The following is a 27242-nucleotide window of genomic DNA, read 5'->3' on the forward strand; positions in this document are numbered from 1 at the left end:
TGTTTTTGTAGCACTGGATAACCCCTTTAAGGAAGAGATGCTGTCCTCATGCGTGGTTTGCGCTAATTTGCATAAAGCACAGGAAAAAATATATCTACATTTTTGGAGAGACTTTGATAATAGGAAATGAGCAGTTATATGGAAAGGAACACTGCAGCATGCTTTATAACATCACTGTAATTTGGAACACAAAATTTTGATTGGTTCCCTTTAGGAGCAGCACCTGGCAAAACATGATTTAGCAACAACCTTCCGTTGTCATAAGCTTGTGACAAGCCTGGCAATGCTGATCACATTGCCAAGCCCAGACAGGCAAATTAATTAGCTTCTAAGTATGTGAACAAAGAAAATTAGGAAAAATGCAACAGAAATGCTGATGTGGGAACACGGCTATATAGAGAGAGAGCGAGAGAGATTTCTTTATTTCAACCAATCAGTCTTGCTCACATGTGATTTATAAACAACTTTCGTCTAGAATCGACAGAATTTGCCATTTTGGCCAACAGTTATCTCATGTGTATGGTCAGTATAGGAGCTTTTTGTTTAAAGGAAGAGCTGGCTACATTTTAAATGCAGTGGTGGGGGGCTTTTCACATAGAAAAAGGAAAGGTTTGCTTAGCAAACACACCCAGCAGCATGCTCATTGAAGCAGCTGCAGAAAACCTTGCAGGGATTCCCCCAAGTATTGTTCTGGTGTTGGCTTCCTAGTGCTGGTGAAAGAGGTTGTGAAAAGGTAGGAGGTAGGTGGAGGAGCCTCCATTTCCTTTCCAGTTGCGGGGGTGAACTTTCTGCTCATTAACACCAGGAATCCCATCTCGTTTGTCATTAACTTGCAGGGAAGTGAGAAGTTCACTTCTCTAAAAGGGCTGGCTGCTAACACCAATTTAGATAGGTGACAACCAGGATGAGGGGAAAAAAACGAAGACCTTCTTGAAGATGCTTTGATGTTTAAGTTTTTCGAGATGACCTAGATCTTAATTAACATTTACCCACTGACCTGTTGTCCATTGGAGCAGTTCCTGCATTCACAAATGTAAACACGGTCTGCCACTGTACCACCCAACATCTAGTATGTTTTATTGTATGCCTGGGATGTTACCATACCTCAGGAAGCCAATGTACCAACAAATCTATGAAAGTTCTTATTCTTTGGCCATTGAAATATTAAACTAAAACTAAGTTAGTATTTACAAAAAATGCTTATTTTTAAGATATTAGGAATTATTTTTTTCTTTACTGAAGACGTGTTTTATAAATGCGTTGTTAATAACGAGAAGAGCACTTTCATGAATACTACAAACTCAGTTCATAAGAGCCATGTCAGTGCTTTTTTTTCCTTTACATGTATTCACTTTATGTAAAATAAAGAAATTGCTGCCTTTTATAATACTTTTGAGTCTGGTGCAGTGGCATTTTCTAATGGACTGTGATCTATACAGAGTTTTGATGGAGCTGCACAACTGTGTGTTTTTTTTTTTTTTTCTCTTATACTTTGTTGCAATTTTGTATTATACCTATTTTAATGAACGTGGCATGTTTGGGTTGTCTGCCATCTTGATTTCCGTTTTCCATTGCCACCTATGTGATGCCACCTATATAAGCACATAATCTAATTGCAGCCCCATACTGAAGTGATACCTCTCATACAGCTGCAGACTGTCTCCTTTTTTCCCCTTTTGACAATAGCTCCTACACAGGGGAACGGTGTTGGTCTCCATCACTTAGGACACATAGCAGAATTTGTTTACCTCACATAGCAGGCACATGCAGTGTGATCAGGGAAGCTGTAACGCCACAGCTTAAAAAAAACAGAAAAACAACTGGCTAAAGACTAAACTGATATGAGAATATAAAATCTGTTCAAATATTACTGTATCTACACAATTTTAAGAGGTTATACCTATGTAATTTTTTATAGAAAACCTTACATATCGTTATGTTGAATTTTAAACCTGTTAATGTGCTCCACAAATGCCATGTATTGCATAACTTCATAGAACATAAGATTCAACTTGCAACTTAAGGCTAGGTTCACACTATGTAACTGTGCGGCTGTATTTGCGGCTGTAATTGTGCGGCGGTATTTTTGGTGGTTCATGCGTACGCTGGAAAGTATAGGATATACGGCTGCACAGTGCACACTATGTATGAATCTACGGCCCTATCGTAAACGGACCCGTAAAAAATGAACAAGACCATTGTTTGCGGCTGGAAATGCGGCCGTGGATTGACAGGCGGTCCGTACGGAGTACTTCAAAAATAAATGATGCTGAATGCCGATGCCTCTAATCGTTAATATATTAAATTAATAAAACACATTTTCTTTGTAATAAAGTCCCTTTCGTTGTTCAATAATTTAATTCTAACAAATCCATCATTGTACAATTAAATATACTGTTATAAATATAAATAAATGTATATTTATATATATTTATTTTTTGACAGTATATTTAATTGCACAATAATGGATTCGTTAGAATTAAATTATTGAACAACGAAACTGATTATATTTCAACGAAAATGTGTTTTATTAATTAAATATTAATTAGTACAGGAAGCTCCAGTAAGCCGTTAATTCATATTGCCGGCAATAGAGCATTCTGTACTAATCATCACTTTACTTTAATTAAAACATCAAATGTTTCTTCTAATTATGTTATCACAATAGCATTATTAGAAGAAACATTTAGAATTATATGTGCGCTCAGCTGATCGGCTGAGCGCACATATAATTAGCGGGTCCGCAGCACAGTGACTTCATTGTGCTGCGGACCAGCGAAGAGACAACATCGGGGTGAGTATAGAGCTCTCCCCACCCCCTCCCCAGCACTGCACCCCTCCCAGCAAGGAAGGGGTGTCACTTAACCCCTTCCTTGCTGGGATGGGTGCAGTCTGACATCAGTCTGGCCCCCAAGGGGTTAAGGGGGATACAATACATCCTCCCTTAACCCCTTGGGGGTTATAAAAATAGGGGGGACCCTATGCGTTTTTTTTTATTATTTATTTAAAAAAAAAACCGCATAGGGTCCCCCCTATTTTTATAACCAGCCGGGTTAAAAACCAAACGACAGCAGCCTGCTAACACCAGGGTGGGAAGAGCCATTGGTTTAGGCCCTCCCCAGCCTAAATCTTACCAGCCTGCTGCCGCCCGGTCCAGGAGCGCCAATTTTGACGCTCTGGGACTACTGGCACCCGGCTCTTCCCAGTACCCCTGGTGGCATTGGGTACTGGGGTAATAATGGGGGGTTAGTGTTAGCCATTTTATACCGGCTAACACTAGGCCCCAACTTAGTAATGGATTCCGTCTATTAGACGGCTTCCACTACTAAGTCTATAAAGTAAAGAAATAAAGACAAGACACAAGTAAATTTTTTTTATTCAAATAAAAACACCCCCACACCCCTCATTGAACATTTTATTAAAAAAAAACAACAAACAACCGCTGGTCATCGACGTAGTCCACCGTATCCGACGTAATCCCCAGGATACCGATATCTGAAAAACAAAAAGGGAGAAACACACAAACAGGAGCACAACACCCATATTTGTGAGCGGTGTTGTGCTCCTTACAGTATGCAGCATCTTTACAGATCGCTGCTTACAGTATGGTCCCCAAGGGTTTAAGGGAGGATGTATTGTATCCCCCTTAACCCCTTGGGGGCTAGACTGATGTCAGACTGCACCCATCCCAGCAAGGAAGGGGTTTAGTGACCCCCCCTTCCTTGCTGGGAGGGGTGCAGTGCTGGGGAGGGGGTGGGGAGAGCTCTATACTCACCCCGATGTTGTCTCTTTGCTGGTCCGCAGCACAATGAAGTCACTGTGCTGCGGACCGGCTCTTTATATGTGCGCTCAGCCAATCAGCTGAGCGCACACATAATTCTAAATGTTTCTTCTAATAATGCTATTGTTATAACATAATTAGAAGAAACATTTGATGTTTTAATTAAAGTGTTGATTAGTACAGAATGCTCTACCCGCAATATGAATTAACGGCTTATGGAGCTTCCTGTACTAATTAATATTTAATTAATAAAACACATTTTCGTTGAAATAAAATCAGTTTCGTGGTTCAATAATTTAATTCTAACGAATCCATTATTGTGCAATTAAATATACTGTCAAAAAATATATGTATATATAAATATACATTTATTTATTTATATATATATATATATATATATATATATATATATATATATATATATTTATTTTAACAGTATATTTAATTGCAAAATGATGGAATCGTTTAAATTTAATTATTGAACAATGAAAGGGACTTTATTACAACGAAAATGTGTTTTATTAATTCAATATATTAAACATGAGAGGCATGGGCATCGGCATACTGCAGAGGATCGCAAACCCCGGTAATAGCGATTCATGTAAACTGTTTCCCTGCTTTCCCAGATGCATTCTAAAGGTGTTTGCATCACTTTCTTAAGATTTTATTTGTTATTTTTAGTTGAACCAGATTTCCAAGTAAATGACCGTATGTTTTCAGCCGCATGTCTATTTTTTTCCCACTGCCGTAGTTTCATCCGCACATTTACAGCCGCATAAAAAATACAGCCGCACAGTTAACATAGTGTGAACCTAGCCTAAATTGGTTATACTGTAGCCACAGGATAGGGAAGGTGCAGTGACTGGGACACCCATAGATTTCAAGAAGGGGAGGTCAATTGTCCCCTTGAACGCTGCCCCTTTTATTCTTTTATGGGACTTCCAGACATTGTCAAGCACTGAATTCAGCCATGTTCAAAAGTCTTAGTATAAATATAGAGGAGAGGTTAAGCATGGGCATTGTCTGTACACACACTGAGAGATGTCAAGGGGCCTCCCAGTGGTTCGACCTCGACAAGTTATCCCCTATCCAATTTGGCAAGACTTGTTTTGGTACATATCACTAATACATGTGCCTTTATGTAATGTAAACCAAAAATAATGTGCATTACCACCAAATATTTGTCTAAAAAGCAGTTGTCCCCAGTACTTACTCACACACACACACAGTTAACCAAAGACTGTATGGCTCAATGCTGCTGGACCTGTACAAGCTCTTGCTCAACTGTTTTTGTAACTTCATCACAAAATGAAGAGTGCATCTTTCCGGTGGCTATGGGACGGGGCTTGGGGCATCACATTCTGCAAAGAAGTGCTGGTTTAAATTTCTGGACCAAATTTATACTACATCTTTAGCAAAAATGTTTCATGTGAATATCCCTAAAATTGTCTGATTCTTAGGCTTTGTTCACACTGCGGTTTTGTAGTTTATTTAATGTATATGGGGTTTTTTTTTTTTGGGGGGGGGGGGGGGCTTGGGACTGCTGAAAAAGGGATGCAACTGTGCGCAATCTTTTTTTTTTTTTTTTTTTTAACTGGAGGGTCAATTAAACTGATCCAAATGGATGTTTTTTGTTTGTTTGTTTTTAGCATACACAAAAATGTGGTTGACCACATTTCTGTATGCTAAAAGTAACAATTTTTAAAATGGATTATGTTACAGACTGCGAAAACATTGTACCCAAGCCCACTCCATATACTGCTGGTGTCTGCTACTATGCTGCAGACACCCACTGCTTATAACTCTGACTATTTAATTGATGCAACCAATAGTGATCGTGCCATGTAAATGTTCAAAAGACAGGTGCATGATTGCACTTCGCCAACTGCAGATGATAAAACCTTTAGCTGCAGAGGTGTCTCTGCTAATAGGCTGGCTAATGCTACGTTTACACGGAACGATAATCGGGCGAATTTTCGCGATAACGATCGAATTCGAACGAAAATCGTACGTGTAAACGTGGCGAACAATCGATAAATCGTTCATTGTGATCTCTTAACATGTTCTTAAATCGTCGTTCGCAAAAAATTCGCCGATCGTTCCGTGTAAAGTCGTTCACTGATTTTACCTATGTGTGAGATAGGCTTAAGCGATCGCAAAACAAATTTTCCGTACGATATATCGTTCCATCTAAACGCTGATCGTTATAAAAAAAAAAACAAAAAAAACGTTACTTTGAAATCATTAATCGTACGATCGGGCCTATTATCGTTTCGTGTAAACGCAGCATTAGGGTCCATTTACACAGAAAGATTATCTGACAGATTATGTGCCAAAGATTTAAAGCCAAAGCCAGAAATAGATTTGGAAAGAGGAGAAATCTGTCTTTCCTTTATGACCTGATTTCTATTTAGTCTCTGTTGCTGGCTTTGGCTTTAATAATTCCATTTGAAAATCTGTCAGTGTAAACATATCCTAAAGCCCCAAGCCTGATCGCTTTGCTGTCAAATCCCTCTGCCTGACAAAGATGGATGCAGCCCTAGGGGTGCCAGGAAAACATGGATCCAGCTATAGGGTACCTTAAGCGAACCCTATCACCCATATTTTCCATTAAAAAAGTAAACATAATTAAACAAATTTGACATTACCATGTGCATGTTGTCTGAGCCATAAAACTATGTTGATTCTGCACAGTGAATGTTTAAAAAAAAAAATTTAAGTGTCAAATTGTATTTTTAGTCTTATATAAAAAGTGATGAAAGGATCCTCTGGAAAAAAAAAACTGCAGGTGGGCGATCCACTTCTGACAGGAGCCATGGTACAGAACTCCTGGAACACACAATACAGTCTACAGTGCTTCCGTACTACGGCTCGCGTTAGAAAAAGCCCACCCACATGGAGTTTGTATTGGAGGATCCTGCCGTGGTGCCAAGTGAGAGGTATCTTTTAAAGTCTTTGGCACTCTATTCTCGTAGCAGACTTTCATTCCGTTGCGAGAATGTAGTGCCATAGTGTTGTAAGACCCAAAATATAGTGCTCCTGTAAAAAAAAAAAAAAATCCCTACTTGCCCAGTTCTCTCTGCCTTCTCCAGAACACATGCACAGTGAAGGCCTGCGCATCCAATGACTGAGCTGTCTCGCAGCTTGCAGTGATTGCAGCAAGCAGGGTACCGGCAGATGCCGTTGGAGGGCACCGAGAGAGGGAGCGCGGCCAAATAAGAATGGCTTCTTTGTGTGTAATGTAGACTAGGGGCCGTAATTGACGGCCCAACATTTTTGTATGCGAACGCCCATCTGCCAGATCCGCGCTCTTTACAAAGTCTTCTGTTACAAGTCTCTATGATCATGAAGCAAGGACACGTTAGTGATTATCTATGCAGCCCTTGCTTTAAAAGTGTAAAATAGTTATAAAGTTTACCTACCTCTCCGTGCTCCCCAGTGTTCTTAACCCCTTGCCGCAATATAATGTTCCCAGAACGTCATGATGTGCAGATGCTCTATGAAGCAAGCTCAGGAGCTAAGCTCTCTTCATATAGCGTGTTAATGACGGCCAGCCCCTGATCGCGCCACTGCCCGCCATTAACTCCTTCTGTAGCATTAAACTGTCAGTGATAGGAGGTGCAGAACTGCACCTATCCAATCGGTCCACCCGCGGTGTGTTTGCAGGGGTTCCGATCAGTTTGTGGTACTGCGGAAGGTCTTATACTTCCATTGTGGTCTGATCGGCAATCTTCTGATACTCTGCCAGAGGCAATAAATGTTTAAATGACCCTGCCTTTCCTTTTTTAAAAATAAAATACATATAAATTAACATACAAATTGTAGCTTGCGTAATTTTCCGATCTAGTAAAATATGTGTTCCCGTTTTAGTGGTTAGCTTAAATAAAAAGAAGAAACAAAAGGCAAAGATTGCAGATTTTTTTTTTTTTTCACATTAACTATCAGAAAAATTAAAAAAAATTCTCATCTACACAAATATGATATTAAAATTTTCAGATCGAAGGCAAAGAGAGAAAAAAAAAAAATGCAAAAATGAAAAATGGCCTGGTCAAAGGGTTAAAGCTGCTTACTGCAGCCGCTGCTGGCACACCTAAAGCAATCTCTTAAGTTACAGGCCGATCAGCCAATCACTGGTCGAGATGGGACAGTGCCGAGGCCAGTGATTTGCTGCAGAGAGTGCTTCAGACAACTCTCTAATGAAAGCTGAAAGTCTGGACTTTATGTCCATGTCCATTATATAACTATGTATAGACTGAAACCAGGAATTCACTAGATTAGTTTGAGCTTATTTATTTAGTGCTGTATGCATCAAATATGCGTTTCGGACAGACATGGCCTTCATCTGCTTGACCGAGCCATGAAGGCCAGGTTTGGCTGAAACACGTACTTAATGTACCCTGATGCATACTGCACTAAATAAATGCAAATTGATCTGGTCGATGCTGGGTTTCCTCCTTTACATATTAGTGGACTACTCCACCTCATGCACCACAACTCAGAGTGCCGTTGTCCTGTTGTTCACATTAAATGACTATAACTTGATTGTTTCAGTAAATTGGTAACAAAAACAAAATTTGTGTCACTGCTCAAATCTAAACAGACCTAACTGTATATTATATTGTAAGTTACAACCCCTATTAATTTGTTCAAGAAATATATAAACTGCTGTGGCACTCCATTCTTGCAGTGGAATGAAAATCCACTGTGAGAATGGGGTGCAATAGACTTTTCTGGAGATCAGTATTTTAGTGGATTTAACACCGAATTATGAAATCTATACAAAGGGGTATCATTGTAATCGTCTTGACCTGAGGTGGTCGTTTATTGTATAAAAGGCATAAAAAAACAGCAATAACAAGTTTTAGGAGTTACTCTCCCTTCCTTAGATTTAAACCTTAGGAAGGGAGAGTTTAACTTGCTTATTGCTTAGGGGGTTATGCGTTTCATCCTTGGCAGCCCCTGTTTTTTTCTCCTTTTGGTGATATGATGTAAGGGGCCTTGCCAGTGGGAGCATCCCGTCTACACAAAGCACCTGGTCGACAGCAATCTCCTGATGTCTAAAGCCACCCCTATCCAAGGGATTATATGCATAAAGCCCAAGGGGCATTAAGGTGAGAACCCATCTACACCACTATCTAAATATTGCTTGCAACAGGATAACACCAGGGTGCCTTCTTGCCTGTTAGGAGCACTGGCGGCATTTCTCCCCCCTCTCCCCCCAGTGAAGTTTATAAATAATAGTACAAAGCAAGTAATGCAGTCATTAAATGATGAGTTACAATAAGCTCAACTTGGCTACATAAATTATTGTTTTGCACGACCTGGTTGGCGCTGGTGTGGTCTATTTTTCAAATCGCTGCACGATTCAGGCCATCTGCACTGGTTTCTTTATATGCAGATAGAGCTGCTATGCACTGGAGGGGGGCCCGGCACCTTCAGTGCATATAGGGGACCTATTTGCATGTGAAGCAACCAGTGCAGATGGCAGGAACCAGGATTCGAAAAATGGACTGCACCACCGTAATCAATGTGGTGGTGCTGACAAGGTCATGTGTGTGTGTTAAAAAAAAAAAAAAAAAAAAAAGTAATTTAAAATTAAAGGCTACGTAAAATGTCAGTACAGCCAAATTATATAACCTATGCCAACGTAATGCAAACTTTAGAAACGGAGAAAAAAAGAATCCTAACAGGATAAGGGGGAACAAGGGGCAAGGGAGACACAAAATATATGATGAATGTGGCTAAGAATTGTGAGGGAAGCTTACCTCCTCATTGAAGGTACTCCAAGCCTCCTTTTGTAGAGATGTGCGAACCTCGAGCATGCTCGAGCCGATCCGAACCCGAACTTCCGGAATTTGATTAGCGGTGGCTGCTGAAGTTGGATAAAGCCCTAAGGCTATGTGGAAAACATGGATATAGCCATTGGCTGTATCCATGTTTTCCAGACAACCTTAGAGCTTTATCCAAGTTCAGCAGCCACCGCTAATCAAATACTGAACGTTCAGATCGACCCGAACCCGGTTCACTCATCTCTACTCCCTTGGACTCCTAAGTTTCAAAGGAAGAATTTCTTCAGGCAAACTTGTCCTAACAGAGGTATAAGCCCTGGTGAATCCTTAAACTGGTTCCAGCCTCTCCACACTTAAAAATACACCTCATTGCGACCATGATCCTCCGCTATTAGTTTCTCATCTGTTCATCGCATTGAGCTCAGAGAGCCTTTCAGTCATAGAGAGACACACCTGAGTTCTCCAGTGTCTGGGAATGACTACTCGTGCGGCTGTCAAGAAATGTCTTAATACACCTTTTCTAAGAACAGACTGGGCTTGGGAGAAGACTCGGCAAGGCTACTTGGGAAGTGTTGGCGAGTGTTTTTTCCAGAAAATGCAGTGTATACCTAGAATACACAGCTCCAAAATGCTTTTATTATGTGGCAAGCCTGCCAAGTGTGAGGAATGCCCCCGTCCCCCGAACCATATCTCCAGCAATATCAATCTCTGTATGTCAGAGGGACAGCGATACCATCTAGACTAAATTTTAATAGTTCTTCTCCTATGCATGCAAGTAGGGATGGTCCGAACCCGCCGCGGTTCGGGTTCGGCTGAACCCGAACACTCGGCATCGTCCGCTGTCTGCCCGCTCCGTGCAGCGGGCGGATACAGCGGGAGGACTGCCTGGAAAACTGGGATACAGCCTATGGCTGTATCCCAGTTTTCCAGGCATTCCTCCCGCTGGATCCGCCCGCTGCACGGAGCGGGCAGACAGCGGGAATCATTGCGGATGGTTCGGGTTCGTTCAGGTTCGGACCATCCCTACATGCAAGGCTATAGAAAGACCATGTGTGAGTACAGTTGTTGTTGTTATCTGCTCCTCGCTGAATGGCAAAGAATAGTCTGCTTTCCACCTCATAAAGAAAGGGGCTTGATCGGCATCGCAGAGAGACTGCAGTAGTAGATAGTCTGAGTGTGTGGACTCGGTTCATCCGAGAGGAACCATTCATCAAATCACCACGGTGCAAAATGCTTGTAAATGAAGAGAACAAAATAAAGTCCACTGCTCGCTCATCTGGTCAGTTCGGATAGATGTCTTGACAGAATGTCCACGTTCACATGTTGTGTAGCGATATTTCGAGGGTAGCCTCTCTTTAGCATCTCATGCAATGTTATGTGCATCCATACATCGGGATTAGCGGACGATTTATGTTTTATGGATGCTGCAGGCAGTTCCTCACACACATTTATGCTTGGCACCCCATTCCTGCTTAGTCCCCTGTTGTGCCAGCTCAGGCAACTTGCTGAGAGGCGTGGATCTCATTGCTAGATGCTTCACAGCTTCAGATGTTATCAAAGAAGGGGGTGCCGGCAGCTTTAACTTTGCTGAAATCCATGGTCCTCATAACATTGCAGGGATAGGTGGGAGATGATCCTGCTGTGCCGCAAGCTGCGTTTTCCATCTTGATCATTGGTGGTCCGTGTCGTTTGGCCTTGTAACCCCTGGCGCTGTCCAGCACTGAAATCTATGGTGTGTATGAAGCTGCTAGGGGAGATGATCTAGATGTGTTTTACTGCACCACTGGGACAGAAAGCTGCACTTGCTACACATTTGGATCTCCCGCAGCTCATAAGGATCATGGATTTCAGTGCTGGACAGGGAGGGGGTTACACTGACCACCAATGATCAAAAGTGTTTAAAACACATGGTGTTGCAAACTGTACCAAGATAAATTAAATCCTTCCTACCCTGATCGTCGTCCCTGTACCGTTGCTTGTACCCACTTGTCATCTGTTAGTGTACCCAATTGTCGCCGCTGTTACTGTATGTGAAATTTGTAGAATTTTCTTCTAAGGTCTAGAACATCCTAAAAAGTATAGGTACCTTTACTAAATAACGCATCGGTATACCCACTTTTTGGTTAAAAATATTCTTTTACTATTTTCCCCCTCTAAAACCTAGGTGCACCTTATCAGGTACGTCTTATAAAGGGATAAATACGATAATTTACAAATCTGTACAACTTTCTATTTCAAAGTCTCAAGTCTTGCAGTACTTAACAGCGGCTGTATGTCCTGTAGGAAATGGTGTATGTTTTTTTTTTTTTTTTAGTCTGACATGGTGCTCTCTGCTTCCACCTCTGTCAATGACAGGAACTCCCAAAGCAGTAGATGGGGATTTGTTACTTCTCTTGACAGTCATGGACAAAGATGGCAACAGAAAGCACTTTGTCAGAAAATACCACTATCTGTAGGGCATACAGCAGCTAATGGAGTACTGCAAGTGTTGAGGTTTTTAAAGGGAAATGATCAGCAGGTTAGAATGATCCAGTCTGCTTATAGCCCCCTATTGAACACGGAACGCTGAGGATGAAGGCAAGAAACTTGTTTTTATCCTTAGCGCTGCTTGCCCTATAGGGAGCTGTCAGCAGGTTAATGAAGTGTTTCACTTTGTTGAGATCAGCGATTCGCCCATCTCCAGTGCTATTACGCACTGAGAGCGAGTTAGGAGCTGGTAGCTGCAGGTGGGCTGCCCGGAGATCTTTAGATCAATCCAGGTGGCCCATAGTAGATAGCAGAGGTCTGCAGCCTATTACACTCCTATTACACAGACCTCCACTATTGGCATAGTTTTCTTTCAAAGTGTTTAAAGACAACGATCGTCTGTCATTGTGCATGTCAGCTGATTGTTGCCTTTTAACACTACCTATTATATCCAGCGATTTATTGGCCGATAATTGGCCATATACGGCCAATAATAGCTTGGTAATCGTCTTGTCTGCATGCCATTGAAACAAACAGTAGTAGAAATCTATATTGGGGGAATTGATTGGTCTCTAAGGACAGAAAGTCTTTATTTTTTTTCCTGTTCCACCTTATAGTAAATAAAATGCTAAATGTGACCCAGATTTACTGCTGCAAATGGACTGTTATTTGCACAAAAGTCTTGCATGACTGCCATTTCCATTTATTCAGTTTTAGGCACTTTCCACAGGAGCCGCATACTGATCACCGCCCGTTACCTGAGGCCATTGGGCCACGTGAGTGCAGTAGCCCTAACCTATTGGGGTTATGCTGCAGAAGCCACATTATTTGTTCTGTTATATTATCCTCCCTGTCCTAGTGCTGAGACCCCCCTGATGAGTATCAATACAAAACACTGGTGTCGGGAGTGTATTTAGGAAGGGACATTACAGGGTCAGTGGCGTTAGGGGTAGTGCAGGGTAGGGGCCGTCCTTCTCAGGGCGATCACCTTGCTGCACCCTGAGCGAGCAGGGATAGTGTGGTGCACCTATAGAGAGCTATAGGGATTGTTACTCCCACCACCTATCCACACACAAGGATCTGCTCCTCTGATTTATTTGCCTATGTACGGACGAATGCACTTTATTCAGATGGTTTACATAATGAATCTATATACTGTCTATGAATTAATTTTATCTGACAGGCGTCTGTATAGGTTAATATTGTATATGTATAGGCGTGTGGACTCTGGTCCGAACATTTGATGGTGGAGGTTTTTTGTACACTTTGGGGTTGGTATCTTTTTAACAGAGTATTTAATAAAGGTTAAGTTTTAATAGGATCCTAACTGTGATTACTGTTTAATTGAGGATTCCATATATAGTTAGATTAAAGTATCTGTACTGATCTGTGATTAGATTTCCACTGGTATTGACTAAGAAAATTGTCTCAATAAAAAGGAGCTTGACCTAAATGCCTCAATTTCTCACAATTCTTTTTCAAAGTAAGGCCCCATTCACACGTCCGTGTCAGTTTTTACTGTCAGGAAATCCTGATCAGGAGACCTCAAATGTCATCAGAAAAGTATCAGGATTTCCTGACAGTAATCCGTTTTTACCATCAGGAAAAACCTTCAGGATTTCCTGATGAGACGATATGGTCTAGTATGCCAACATAAATCACAGGTACCCACATAGCCCCTAGTGTACCTGGATGGCCACAGGCTGCAGAACTACAACTCCCATCATGGCCTGCCATCAGAGCCATGATGGGAGTTGTACTTCTGCAACCTGGATGGCCACAGGCTGCAGAACTACAACTCCCATCATGGCCTGCCAGCAGAGCATGGTGGGAGTAGTAGTCCTAAAGGATAATCTCACCTGTCCTGGATCCTGCTCTCTCGGAGCCGTGAGGTTGGGGTCTGGGGCAGAGTGCAGTGCTGAGGTCCGGGCGGCGGGCGGCCCGGTGGTGAGTTCCCGGGGGGGGGGGGGGGAGAGAGAGAGGGTCAGATGACAGAGAGCCGGAGGTCCGGCGGTGAGTGGCGGCGGGGGGGGGGGGGGGGGATCTGCACCGCACTCTGGCCCTGTAGTGCCGGGCAGAGTGTGTGGTGGGGGGGGGGGTTTCGGGTGATCGGACGGCGGCCAGAGTGCAGGGCGGGTGGTGGGGTGTTCTCAGGCAGTCCTGTGTTGAGGTCCAGATCCAGGGCTGGCTCTCTTCCAATCCGGAATCGCGGGCACTTTCCTGATATACATCAGGAAAATGCCCGTGATTCCAGCGCTCCCATAGACTTCTATGGGGGCGTCCGTGCCGGATTTCCGTACGAAAATAGGACAGGATCTAAAAAATCCGGTCCTATTTTCCGGAAGGGTGTCAGTGTCTAATGTTAGCCTATGAGTCCGGAAATCCGTCCGGATTTCCTGATAGGAAATCCGGACAGATTTTCCGGACGTGTGAAGGGGGCCTAAGGCCCCATTCACAAGTCCGTGTCAGCTTTTACTGTCAGGAAATCCTGATCAGGAGGCACATTGCTCCGTACCCACATTGCTCTGGGGACAGGGGGTGTCTGTTTAGGGGTACAGCGGGGGGGGGGGGGGGCGCTCTCCCAGGACATCCGGAGGTCCTGACGCTTTCCTGATGTGCATCAGGTAAGCGCCCGGAGCTCCAGCGCTTCCATAGACTTCTATGGGGGCGTCCCGTTCCGGATCTAAAAAATTCTGACCTATTTTCCGGAACGGACACCCTTCCGGAAAAATACGGAAGGGTGTCCGTGTCTAATGTAATCCTATGGGTCCAGAAATCCGGCCGGATTGATTGATAGTTGATTGATAGTTGGTCAAAACTTAGGGTGTGTTTACACAAACAGATTTTCCAATGCAGTTATGGAAGCCAAAGCCAGGAACAAGACTATAAACAGAGAACAGGTCATAAAGAAAAGATTTGTGCACTTCTCAAATCCATTTCTGGCTTTGTTTTCAACAATTGCAACCAAAAATCTGTACTTGTGAACACACCATTAAACTAGACAGTCTACAGATTTAGCAGATTTACATTTATAAAAACGAAGGCTCCAGTTTTTCTACTACTTTTTCAAAACATAAACTGATGGTCGCATATACGCTAAAATAAATAAAATACACCAAAACCTTATTTAATACATTATGCATGCTTCTGTGTTTTCTTAAGGATTGATTTTTACTTAGCCTTGCTGCCAGGGGCATGTCAGTAATGTATACTTACCTGTCCTACTCAGCTGCTTGTTCCTGGGCTTGCCACCGAGCATAAGTCACAGATGGGAGGGAAGACTGTCCCACTGGGGTGGGTTTACCTCCAGTGCTTTAGGCCAGACCGGTGCCTGGAAATAGACTGGCGCAGTTTTGCCCCTCAAAAGTTATACAAATCACCAATATACACTGGGGGCCCTATTCCATGGGACAATTATCATTCAGATTATCATTAAATCGTTTGAATCTAAACGATAATCGTTCGTTTGAATAGCAGTTAACGATTAACGACCGAACAAGAAATCGTTGATCGTTTAATAAGACCTGGACCTATTTTATCGTTGCTTGTTCACAAATCCATTTGCATTGAATAAGATGTCGTTCACAGTAGTGACAAACGCAATAGCGACAAGATGACCACAAGAACGATCATAAGTAACGATTATCGTTCCATGTAAATGGGTGAACTATTTTAGATCTTTCGCAATAGCGATCGTTTATCGTTAACGATTATGCGAACGATAATCGGCCGTGGAATAGGGCCCTTATTGTGGGAAATGCTTATAAAGTGCTTTTTTTCCATGCACTCACTTTTGCATCAAGGCTTCACTTCTGGATAAAATGGAGTCACGAGCAGACTCCCAGAGCTGTGCGGGCTGTGGCTGTGCCCTGTGTCCCCCTGCCATCATCCTCTCCAGCAGCCACAGCCTGCACAGCTCTGGGAGTCTGGTTGTGACATCACCATTTTATCCAGGAAGTGAAGCCTTGATGTAGTAGTAAGTGCAGGGAAAAAAGCACTTTATAAGCATTTCCCATAATAAGTGTATATTGGTAATTTGTAATTGGGGGGGCGCAATACAATACTTTAATAAAAATTTTCGCCAGACTTCTCCTTTGATATAAAAATCTTAAAGCAATGTACCTGATGGCACATTGGCTTTTAAGTATTGTAGCGCTCTTGGGTGATCAGAAGCTCACTGCATCATAATGAATAATCTGTAATGGGACTCGCTGAATCATAAGTGTTCAGTTTGTGATATATATGCCTTGGGTGCTGGCCACATCACAGGGTGCACACTGATGCGTGTTTTAAGCCTTACAGTCCTTTTTAAGACCATAGTAGGCGAGTTGCAGTTATGCTTAGTCACATGTCACATTGTTTATTTGCATCGTTGATTTATTACTGTCGTCTTGTTTTCCAGATGTTTCCATTGCCTGTAGCTAATGGTAAGAGCAGACCTACGACACTGGCCAGCACACAGTTTGGTGGATCAGGTAAACACATTAGACTTCCCTTTTGGTATAATCAGTTTGCCAACTGTACTTTGCCTAGACAAAAGACGTTGTTGATAGATGGTTACCAAAATGTGTGTGGGGGGAGGGGGGGGGTTGGGGTATGAAGGTGCTAACCTAATGATTGGAGAACAGCCGATGTTTTATCCATCCACAAGAAGCATATTAGAGAAGAGACCAGTAACTAATAGAGATGAGCGAACCGGGTTCGGGTTCGAGTCGATCTGAACCCGATCGTTCGATATTTGATTAGCTGGTACTGCTGAACTTGGATAAAGCTCTAAGGTTGTCTGGAAAACATGGATACAGCCAATGACTATATCCATGATTTCCACATAGCCTTAGGGCTTTATCCAAGTTCAGCAGCCACTGCTAATCAAATGCCGAAAGTTCGGGTTCGGATCAACTAGAGCATGCTCCAGGTTCGCTCATCTCTAGTAACTTAAGTAACTACAGCCAGTTAGCCTGTTATCATTAATAGTAGAAATGATGGAAACTTTGTTTTGTTTTTTTGTTTTTAAAGGGAACCTGTCACCAAGACAATACAGTCTAATCGACAATACATTCTAATCTATCACCATAATGTTACACAGCAGAAAGACTTGTAACATATGATGATTGAAATCCCTGATCATTCTCTGTTAATGAGTCCAGTGGATAGTGTCTCTCAATGGACTGGACTCTTTAGCATCAGCGATTTTGATCAATAAATGAAAGGTTATAGTGAATCTCTTCCTAAAAAGATATATACAGTGGTGCCTTTAATTACAAGCACAATTTGCCTGGGACCGCACTTGTAATCCAAGTCACTCTTATACCAAAGCTGATCTTCCCAAAAGCAATAATTGAAATGCAGGCAATTGGTTCAACACACAAAAATAATGATTTTTTTTATTCTGAATAACATGTAATACAGAGGAAACAATTTAGAAACAGTAGAATATGTGCTATAAGGAACTGTACATTATGGAACAGCAGATCCCCATAATGCAGTAGCGTAGTACAACAGGCTAGAATAGAGAAGCAGGGCTGCTGTCAGGTCTGTGTGGTCACATGACAGCAATAGGGAAGTGGTGTGTGTTCAGCATGGACCAATCAGGAACTGAGAGTCATGGTGTAAGTGCCAGAACAATATGGCAGCTGTGTATAGCTCAGTGTAAGGGCCCTATTCCACCGGACGATTATTGTTGGCATAATCGTTAACGATTAACGATCTCAAACGACCACTATTGCGAAAGTCCTGAAAACGTTCACTCATTTCCATGGACCGATAATCGTTACTTATGATCGTATTTGCGATCGTTTTTTATTAGCTATTTCTTCGCTATTGCGTTCGTATCTACTGCGAATGACCGAATGATGTCTTATTCAATGCGAACGATTTGCGAACGTTTTGCGAACGAGCAACGATAAAAATAGGTCCAGGTCTTATAAAGCGATCAACGATTTCTCGTTCGGTCGTTAATCGTTAACTGCATTTCAACCGAACGATTATCGTTTAGATTCGAACGATTTAACGATAATCTGAACGATAATCGTCCGGTGGAATAGGGCCCTAAGTGCAGGCAGATTATAGGAATGGAGAGGATGGGAAACACAAGAGCTGACAGAGTGCAGGGAGCATGAAGGAATGAGCAGGGCAGATGTGGGCACAGCATAGCAGAACACTCTGGGGAGAGAGGCGTTACAGCTATGAAGAGATTACCTCCACAGTCCTGTCCCCAGATGCAAGCCCCAGCCTGAAGTGGATCTGCTATGATTTGGAAGGTGAGGGAGTCAAAATACAGTGCTGTAGACCCCGCTGTGCAGACCATGCCCCTTCCTCACTCGCGCTCCCACCCAGTACAGGGAGCTCTTAAACCAAATCAATGCTCTTAAACCAAGTTACAATTTTGAAAAACTGTGTTCTTCTTGCAAAATGCTCTTTCTCCAAGTTACTCTTAAACCAAGGTACCACTGTATAATCAATCTGCTCAGCCCCTTTTGATCTATAGAATGAGGCAGATAGCTTAGGTAGCATTTTCATGGTACCTGGTTGCCTTCAAGAAAAGATAATAGATCAACTACTTGATGGATCCAAACAACATCTGCTGAGGGCAGATCACATCAGACTAATCTTTGACTATGTTGCAAATCGCTGTAGAGATGGAACATTTTATAGTGCTTCTATTTTCAACTTTGTCGGGTGAATCACGCAAAAGTCCTAGTACCAATACTGATAGCATATCGCTAAATGCTGTTATAAGCAGCTCAGGCAAACTTGCCTACTTGTTTGGCACGATCAACAAAGTTAGATGCTGCACATTAGAAATATGTTTACAAAAGGTGGTGGGGGCAGATAAGATATGGTAGCTGCACCTGCACTGCTGAGATGATGCGCGTTTAGCCACTCACCAGCTTGACATTACTGGTGGGCAGAGGGGAAGCTTGAGGACTGCGGGTATTATCCGGCACGAACTGATCGATCCTGTCGGCTAATTAACCATTTAAATATTGTTGTCAAAACTGGCAGATGCATTTAAATCTCTTTTAGAAGTCATCCCTTGTGGTCTAGTAATAGCATCGGTTTGCTGCGATGCTATCCGTCATACTTACAGCCCTTGTCCTCCTCTGGCTCCCAGCGCTCTTCCCGGGTAAACGTGTTTTTTGTTTTTTTTCAGGCTGTTCAGGCAGCAGCCTGAAACAATTGAGCACAGATAACATTGAACAATGCTGTAAATATGTCCTAAATTGATCCCTATCAGCAATGGGACTACAGTGGAGACTACAAATTAGCGTAGTGTTAGTTTTTTTTCGTAAATAAAGTCCCTTCCTGTATAAGTTATAATCACTCCCCCTTCTTTAAAGTTAAAACAATAAAAAAAAATCAATTATCTTGAGCTGAATTGTCCAAACAGTAAATTATCAAATTTCTGATCTCGCATGTAAATTATGTAAGTTTTTCGTCACGTCACATCCAGAAAAATGTGAATGGAAGGTGATTAAAAAGTTGCGCATATGCAAGCAAAAGTACAAATGAAAAGTACAGATTATGGCACAAAAATAGCCCCATAGACAAAAAATTTGAGTGTTATAATGATCATAATAGAGCCATTTTAAACACATTTAGTTTATTTTATTTTATTTTTTTATTTAAATAAAATTATTTGAATGCATTGTCTATCAATGTAATCGTACTGACATGAGAAATATACCGTGGGTACGGAAAGTATTCAGACCCCTTTTAAAAATTTTCACTCTCTTTAATTGGAGCCATTTGGTAAGCTCAAAGAAAGTTTGTGCTCATTAGTGTACACTCTGCTCCCCATCTTGACAGATATTTTTGGAAATGTATTAAACAAGAGAAACTGAATTATCAGTATTCAGACCTTTTGCTTAATATTTAGTAGAAGCCTCCTCCCTTTTGAGCTAGTACAACCATCTTGGAATGAACAGGTTTTTGACGGCTAGATTTGGGGATCCTCTGCCATTCTTCCTTGCAGATCCTCTCCAGTTCCCTCAGGTTGGATGGTGAACGTTGGTGGACAGCCATTTTTAAGTCTCTCCAGAGATGCTCAATTGGGTTTAGATCAGGGCTCTGGCTGGGCCAATCAAGAATGGTCACAGAGTTGTTGTTAAGCCACTGCTTTGTTATTTAAGCTGTGTGCTTAGGGTCATTGTCTTGTTGAAAGATGAACCTTTGGCCATTCTGTGATAAAACGCATATGGTGTTCTTCAGGTCAGTGCAATTACTGTGGTTCTGTAGCCTTCAGTGCACCACTCCTGCAGCACACCTCCATATGAATATCCCTAACTGTGCTCTGCAGTGACGTCACACTCTGCTGCCACTCTTTGTGGAGTGTTGTTGTCATATTCACGAGGGGGCATGATGCAGGAGTCGGCGGCTGGAGAGCTACAGGACTGCCTCTGTGTAAAGAATTGCTTCATTTACATGTTAGGCTATTGTTAGCATCCATTTCACTATACCGGTTTTAGAATGCTTAATTTTAACATACAGAAAAGTGGTCAACCACACTGGCTTAATTTGTGTAAACTGCTGCAAGAGACAACTCTGTTCCTGGCTGTTTAAACCCTCCCTGTTACCATGGCTACTAGTGACCATGACATGTAATCTACTAAACAGAAGTGGTCCTACCTATAGATGAGGAGATTGGCGCCCCTATAGGAGAGTTGCGTATTTTAAAAATGTCAGACCCCCTTGAGTACTTGGGTATCAAGCTTACCTCTAAAGGAGGCTCCTATATGACCGCCAATCTGATTCCTTTCATGAATAGATTGAATAATCTAATTGCCATTTGGAAAAAGCTTCCATTGACCATGGCTGACCGGATTGCTATAATAAGAATGGTTGTCCTCCCTCAGCTCTTATTTTATTTTTGCTCTTCTCCCATCTGGATTGGCGATAGAATAGAAATATTGCTTGGTGGTCTTATTTGGGGAAGGAAACGGGTTCACCTGAAATATTCGGTATTTAGCACTCACAAAGAGGAAGGAGGTTATTATCTGCCCGACATTAGGAGGTACCTTTTGTCTTGTCACTTAGCACGTATCACACGGGGTGGAGATACCTTTTTTCAATATTGGGTTAGACACTTTAAATTCGAGGATCTGTTTGGATTATTGGAGTCAGGTAATCTGGGCTCAGTTCGAACTGACCTGACATTATGTCACTTGGCAAATAGGGTATGGGAGGAGACTAGAAGATTAGCACCAGATAAGGGGTATTTGAGTTGCACCCCAATCTGGGGTAATGTAAACCTCCCAGAATTTGGGAAAATTTACAACAATCAATTTTGGATTAATAGAAAACTTTTGTATTCGTCATTTTGATTTCGCACTGGATGGGAAGCACAAGTTTTTTTTATGTTCAGCTCTTTCACGCGGTTAGCTGCACGTTAACTAAGGAATTTTTTAGGTCCACTAAGAGTAAGATACTATTAATGTTGCAAGGTATGGGATTGGATATGGAAAATTGGCAAGTGACACTTGATATATAAACATTGTTTATTTGTTTAATTATTTTGAAGAAAAATAAAATGATGGGAAGGATTTTTTTTTTCCTCTCTCCTCTCAGAAGGGCAGCCACACCCGGGGTTGGGGGGTAGGGGTGGGGAGGACGGAGTTGGGGATAAGATTGGTGGGGAGGGGGAAAGGGGTTGAAGGGTTCTGGGGTTAAGGGATGTTAAAAAAACAAAAACAAAAAAAAAAACAGAAGTGGTCGATTTACTTTGCATTATTAAAGGAGATCTCCAGGCCAAATCTAAAAATCCTTTATGGGCAGGGTGTGTGTGGGGATACATAATAAAGAAACTTTGCTTACCCATCCCCATCCGCTTAGCCAGTCAGCCGCCGCTGTAATAGATTACTTCCGGCTCCAGCAGCCCTAAGCAATCTATCACTGATATCATGGATCAGTGTATTAAAAGTAGACTGCAGTGAGAGATCAGTGTAGTAATAAAAGTCCCCCAGGTGGACAAAGTTAAATTAAGAAAAGAGTGTTTTTTCATCAATAAAAAAAATCCCCTCCCCTAATAAAAGTATTTACGCACTGTTGTCGTTAAGGGCGTTCAGAACGGGGCCGAGCGGTGACCCCGCTCTGTACCGCCGCGGTCCCGGGTGCCGCATGTAGCCCGGGACTGCGGCTATTACCAGGCACGGTCCGATCGCCTGGCCTGCTAATAAGGTAATCGAAGGCAGCTGTCAAAAGTCGACAGTTGACGTCTCCGTGTGTTGTGCCGGCCGGGGTCCGCTCCAAGATGGCGCCGACCCCGACTCGGCACTCGTTTGTTTTCGGCTGCAGCAGCCGAAAGCAAACGAGTGCCGATCTCATTGATCTTTGCTGTACAACTATACAGCAAAGATCTCAATGAGAGATCAAAGTGTAAATACTAGAAGTCCCCCAGGTGGTTTGTCAATAAAAAGCCCCCTCCCCTAATAAAAGTCTGAATCACCCCCCTTTTCCCAGGTTATTTAACTATTTTTTTTTATTTATAAACATGTTTGCTATTGCCGCGTGCGTAATTGCCCGAACTATTAATTAATCACATTCCTGATCTCGCATGGTAAACGGCGTCAGCACAAAAAAATCAAATCCAGAAAAAATGTAATAAAAAGCGATCAAAAAGTCGTATATGCGCAATCAAGGTACCGATAGAACGCATCATGGCGCAAAGAATGACACCTCACACAGACCCATAGACCAAAGGATAAAAGCGTTATAAGTATGGGAATGGAGCAATTTTAAGGAATGTATATTTGTTAACAATGGTTTGAATTTTTACCGGCCATTAGATACAAGAAAAGTTATACATGTTATATATCATTTTAATCATAACGACTTGAGGAACATATATAACAAGTCAGTTTTACCCCAGGGCGAACGGCGTAAAAACACAATCCCCCCCCCCCCCCCCCCCAAATAAAAGAAATGCTTTTTTTTTTTTTCAATTTCACCACAATTTGAATTTTTTTCTGGTTTCGCAGTGTACTTTATGCACAAATTCAGCCTGTCATTGCAAAGTACAATTAGTGACGCAAAAAATAAGGGCTCATGTGGGTTTCTAGGTGGAAAAATGCAAGTGCTATGGCCTTTTAAACACAAGGAGGGGTTAAAGGATTAAGAATTGTAAAAACTGTGTAGGGCCCTGCCAAAAGAGTCTATCCTGTTGTAGCAAGCCATATATGTACAGTATATGTGATACAGTGCAATATAGAAACTGGTAAGTGTGTGTGTGGGGTGGGGGGGGGGAAAGGGGTTTAGAAAACTGGAATCTGACTAAGACTATGTTCACATACAATAATATATAAGCAAAAAAACAATATACCTGTAATAGGTATAAAATGTGGCCATATTGTGAATCTAATAATGTTATAGAAATATATATTTTTTTTTCCCATACCTTTTAAGGCGGCACACTTTTACTGCCTGGAGCTGGGTTCACACTACGTGTATTTCAGTCAGTATTGTGGTCCTCATATTGCAACCAAAACCAGGAGTGGATTAAAAACACAGAAAGGCTCTGTCCACACAATGTTGAAATTGAGTGGATGGCTGCCATATAACAGTAAATATAACAGCCGTTGTTTTAAAATAACAGCAAATATTTGCCATGGCGGCCATCCACTCAATTTCACCGTTGTGTGAACAGAACCTTTCTGTGTTTTTAATCCACTCCTGGTTTTAGTTGCAATATGAGGACCACAATACTGACTGAAATATACGTAGTGTGAACCCAGCCTTATATTGCTTTTCTTTTAATGTGCATGAACATAGCCTTAAGAACTTTTTACAGTATAAAAATTATTATGTCAATCTGGATGTTTCTAAATAAAAAAAAAATTGAATTGTGCAGATTGTAGGCAGTGTACCCATGTAAAATTATGATTTTTGCTGTACATATATGTTGGCCACAGCCTATTCCAGTTCATTCAGTAGCATAGGAATAGGTGTCAGTAGGCCTAATGTCTATTGTGGCTATGTTTGGTAGCAGCACTGTCTGTTTTGTTTGTATTTGCACTGATTTTTGGGTAAGTATATTTTATGTATTGTTACATGGTTGGGTTTGGTGTTGCTGCATGTACAGCTTTGTTAGATGTCTGCCCAGTGGTTATTTCCTTAAATGCTTTGAGAAAAATAATTGGGGGAAAAAGGTCTCTATGCTGCTGGAGATATTATTTATAAGCCTGCACATAAATCATTACAGAGCAGTGCTCCTGTATTTGCTATGCACATTCTCTTCCCAGCCCCCAAGCTCCTTGTTTGCCTTTTCTCCTCTATTGATTAAAAAACAAAATTCATCAAGGATGCTTTATGAATATGCATGAGTAGCAGAGATTAATATGCATAATTATGTAAATTAGATAGCAATTAAACAACCAATTCTCGAGGGTAAGGAGAGGAATGGGGGAGGGTTGATGGCACAAAGGGACGATAGTTGAAGGGTATTCTCTTGCCTCAGTGTTTTTGCTGGTTATATGAACAGTTGCTCAGTATGAGTGAGATAAATTGTGCTATATATATTTTAACATAACTCTTTTTACATTGTAAAGGACAGAAAATGACAGCTGTCGAATTCTGATGTACAAAAAAAGCTGTAAGACATTCAGGCAGGCATTCAGGTGTATATTATAATGAATGATTATATTTCTAGTAATAGTTATTGCGTTTGAAAAAAAGACGAATGTTAGGTTCAAAGTAAGGGATGTAAAAGAAAAGCAAAGGGGAGGGCTAAATCAAGAATTTATAGGCAGTAGGTACTGTAACCACTACAGGTATTGTGCAGTAGGATAAGAAAAGCGTCTGAGGGAATAACTGTTTTGGTTTTTTTAGCGAGAAATTGAAGACTGCCTGAACTACTAAGTTGAGGAAAATAGCACTATATGTACATTTACCATAATTAGTGAACATTAGGAGTTTGTCTTACTTTGCTTAAGAAATAACATATTAAAAAAATAGATTTTGGATGAAGTTCTCCTTTAAATTGTATCTTTCACAGCAAGTTCCCTGCCTTATCCTTAATAGGGCTTGTGCACAAAACTCAAAAACTCTTAGAATGTGTCCACAGCAACCATGTCCACAGCAAATGACTGCGCTAATCTTCATTTTTTTTTTTTTTTTTTTTTGCTCCTACCGTTTTAAGAGCTATAGCACTTTAATTTTTCTATCTACGGGGCCATGTAAGGGCTTATTTTTTCAAGAATAAGTGTACTTTCATTCTAACACAACATGTATGACAGACAATGATATGATATTTATGAAAATACTAGAAAATGTACCCGGCGCTGCCCGGGTATAAAGTGTCAGTGTGTTAGATTTGTTCTAAGGTGCCCAGGAGGCCAAGCTAAAGGTATTGTTTCATCTGAGTTAATCAGTGGAATTAGTGTATACCTGTAGTGCATAGTTGGAGGGGTTCTGTATACCCACAATGTATAGTTTTTAGGGGTCTCGCATATCTGTAGTGCATAGATGGGGGGGCTGTATACCTATAGTGTATAGTTGGGGGGTTCTGTATACCTGTAGTGTGTAGTTGGGGGTCCTGTATACCTGTAGTGTGTAGTTGGGGGTCCTGTATACCTGTAGTGTGTAGTTGGGGGGGCTGTATACCTGTAGTGTATAGTTGAGGGAGGTCCTGTATACCTGCAGTGTACAGTTGGTAAAGGTCCTGTCCTGTATAGTTTGGGGGTCCTGTATACCTGTAGTATATAGTTGGTGCTGTATACCTGTAATGTATAGTTGGTGGAGGTCTTGTATACTTGTAGTTTATAGTTTGAGGGTCCTGGATACCTGTAGTGTATAATTGGTGGAGGTCTTGTATACCTGTAGTATATAGTTCGGGGGTCCTGTATACCTGTAGTGCATAGTTTGAGGGTCCTGTATAACTGTAGTATAGAGTTGGTGGAGGTCCTGTATACCTGTAGTGTATAGTTTTGGGGTCCTGTATACCTGTAGTGTATAGTTTGGGGTCCTGTATACCTGTAGTATATAGTTGGTGGAGGTCCTGTGCACCTGTAGTGTATAGTTTTGGGGTCCTGTATACCTGCAGGGTCGTATTTACCATTAGGCACCCATGGTCTGGTGCGTACGGTAGCACCTTCCAGAGGGGCAGTACCCTCCTGTTCAGACTTGCCAGAAAATCTGATGTCTTTTTGAGGGGGGTATGGCGGTATTGGTCAGGTCTGGTATGGCATTCTTATCCAGTCATAGTATGGCGGTATTGGTCAGGTCTGGTATGACAGTGTTATCCAGTCACAGTATGGCGGCATTGAACAGGTCTGATATGGCAGTGTTATCCAGTCACAGTATGGCGGTATTGGTCAGGTCTGGTATGGCAGTGTTATCCAGTCATAGTATGGCGGTATTGGTCTGGTATGATGGTGTTATCCAGTCACAGTATGGTGGTATTGGTCAGGACTGGTGTGGAGGTGTTATCCAGTCACAGTATGGCGGTATTGGTCAGGTCTGGTGTGGCAGTGTTATCCAGTCACAGTATGGCGGTATTGAACAGGTCTGGTGTGACAGTGTTATCTACCAGTTATTACTGTGGATGTTGTGAGGCAGCTTCCCTAGCAACCATTGCTCCCTGTGAAAATGAAAGCAGTAATCCTATTGGTTGCTAAGGCTCCAACTGCCGTGTCTGCTGCAGCTAATTATATCACCTGTGTTTGCAGTGAGGATTTTCCCATTCATCTCTATGGGGCGCCGCTCTCCCCCTCCCCTCCTGTACATCTGGCGGGGACGGGACCTTCGCTAAAACCTTCCCGGGCACCCAATGTATCTGTGTGCCAAATTTGGAGTCAAAACGGTTCAGGCGTTTGGAAGTCTATAGAGGACGGACAGACGGACAGACTTTCATTTTTATGATATAGATAAATTGGTGAAATTGGAAAAAAGAATGGGATATGGTAACTTTTGTGGGGTTCCTGTGTCTACATAATGCACTATATGGTAAAAGGGACATGCAAGGGACCATTATTCTATAGGTCATTCTGAACACAACAATATGCAGGTTTACACAGATTGTTTGATTTATTTATTTTATGAAATCCTCTATGAAAATAGTTTTTATATTCCATATTTGTGTAGATCGGACGTTTTGATCACTTTTTTTTTTTTATATTTTTTTTTATACATAATGTAACAAAAAAATCAACAATTCTGGCGCTTTTTCCCCACTTTTCGTTTATGCCGTTTGCCGTGCGGGATGTCGATTGTTA

General features: G+C 41.8%; 1 protein-coding gene across 11 annotated transcripts in view; it reads left to right on the plus strand.

Moving 5' to 3' along the window:
* TCF3 (transcription factor 3) overlaps positions 1-27242 on the plus strand; it is a 93403-nt gene that overhangs the window by 21445 nt on the left and 44716 nt on the right. For 10 of the 11 annotated variants that reach the window (XM_069962543.1, XM_069962544.1, XM_069962542.1 and 7 more), the window contains exon 3: positions 16439-16511. In XM_069962543.1, coding sequence (XP_069818644.1) covers positions 16439-16511 — 73 coding nt within the window. Of the gene's footprint in view, positions 1-16438; positions 16512-26796; positions 26931-27242 lie in introns of those variants that run through there. The other variant, XM_069962552.1, reaches the window with a different exon arrangement.

This window comes from Dendropsophus ebraccatus, chromosome 3 (genome assembly GCF_027789765.1).
Source record: "Dendropsophus ebraccatus isolate aDenEbr1 chromosome 3, aDenEbr1.pat, whole genome shotgun sequence".
NCBI lineage: Eukaryota > Metazoa > Chordata > Amphibia > Anura > Hylidae > Dendropsophus > Dendropsophus ebraccatus.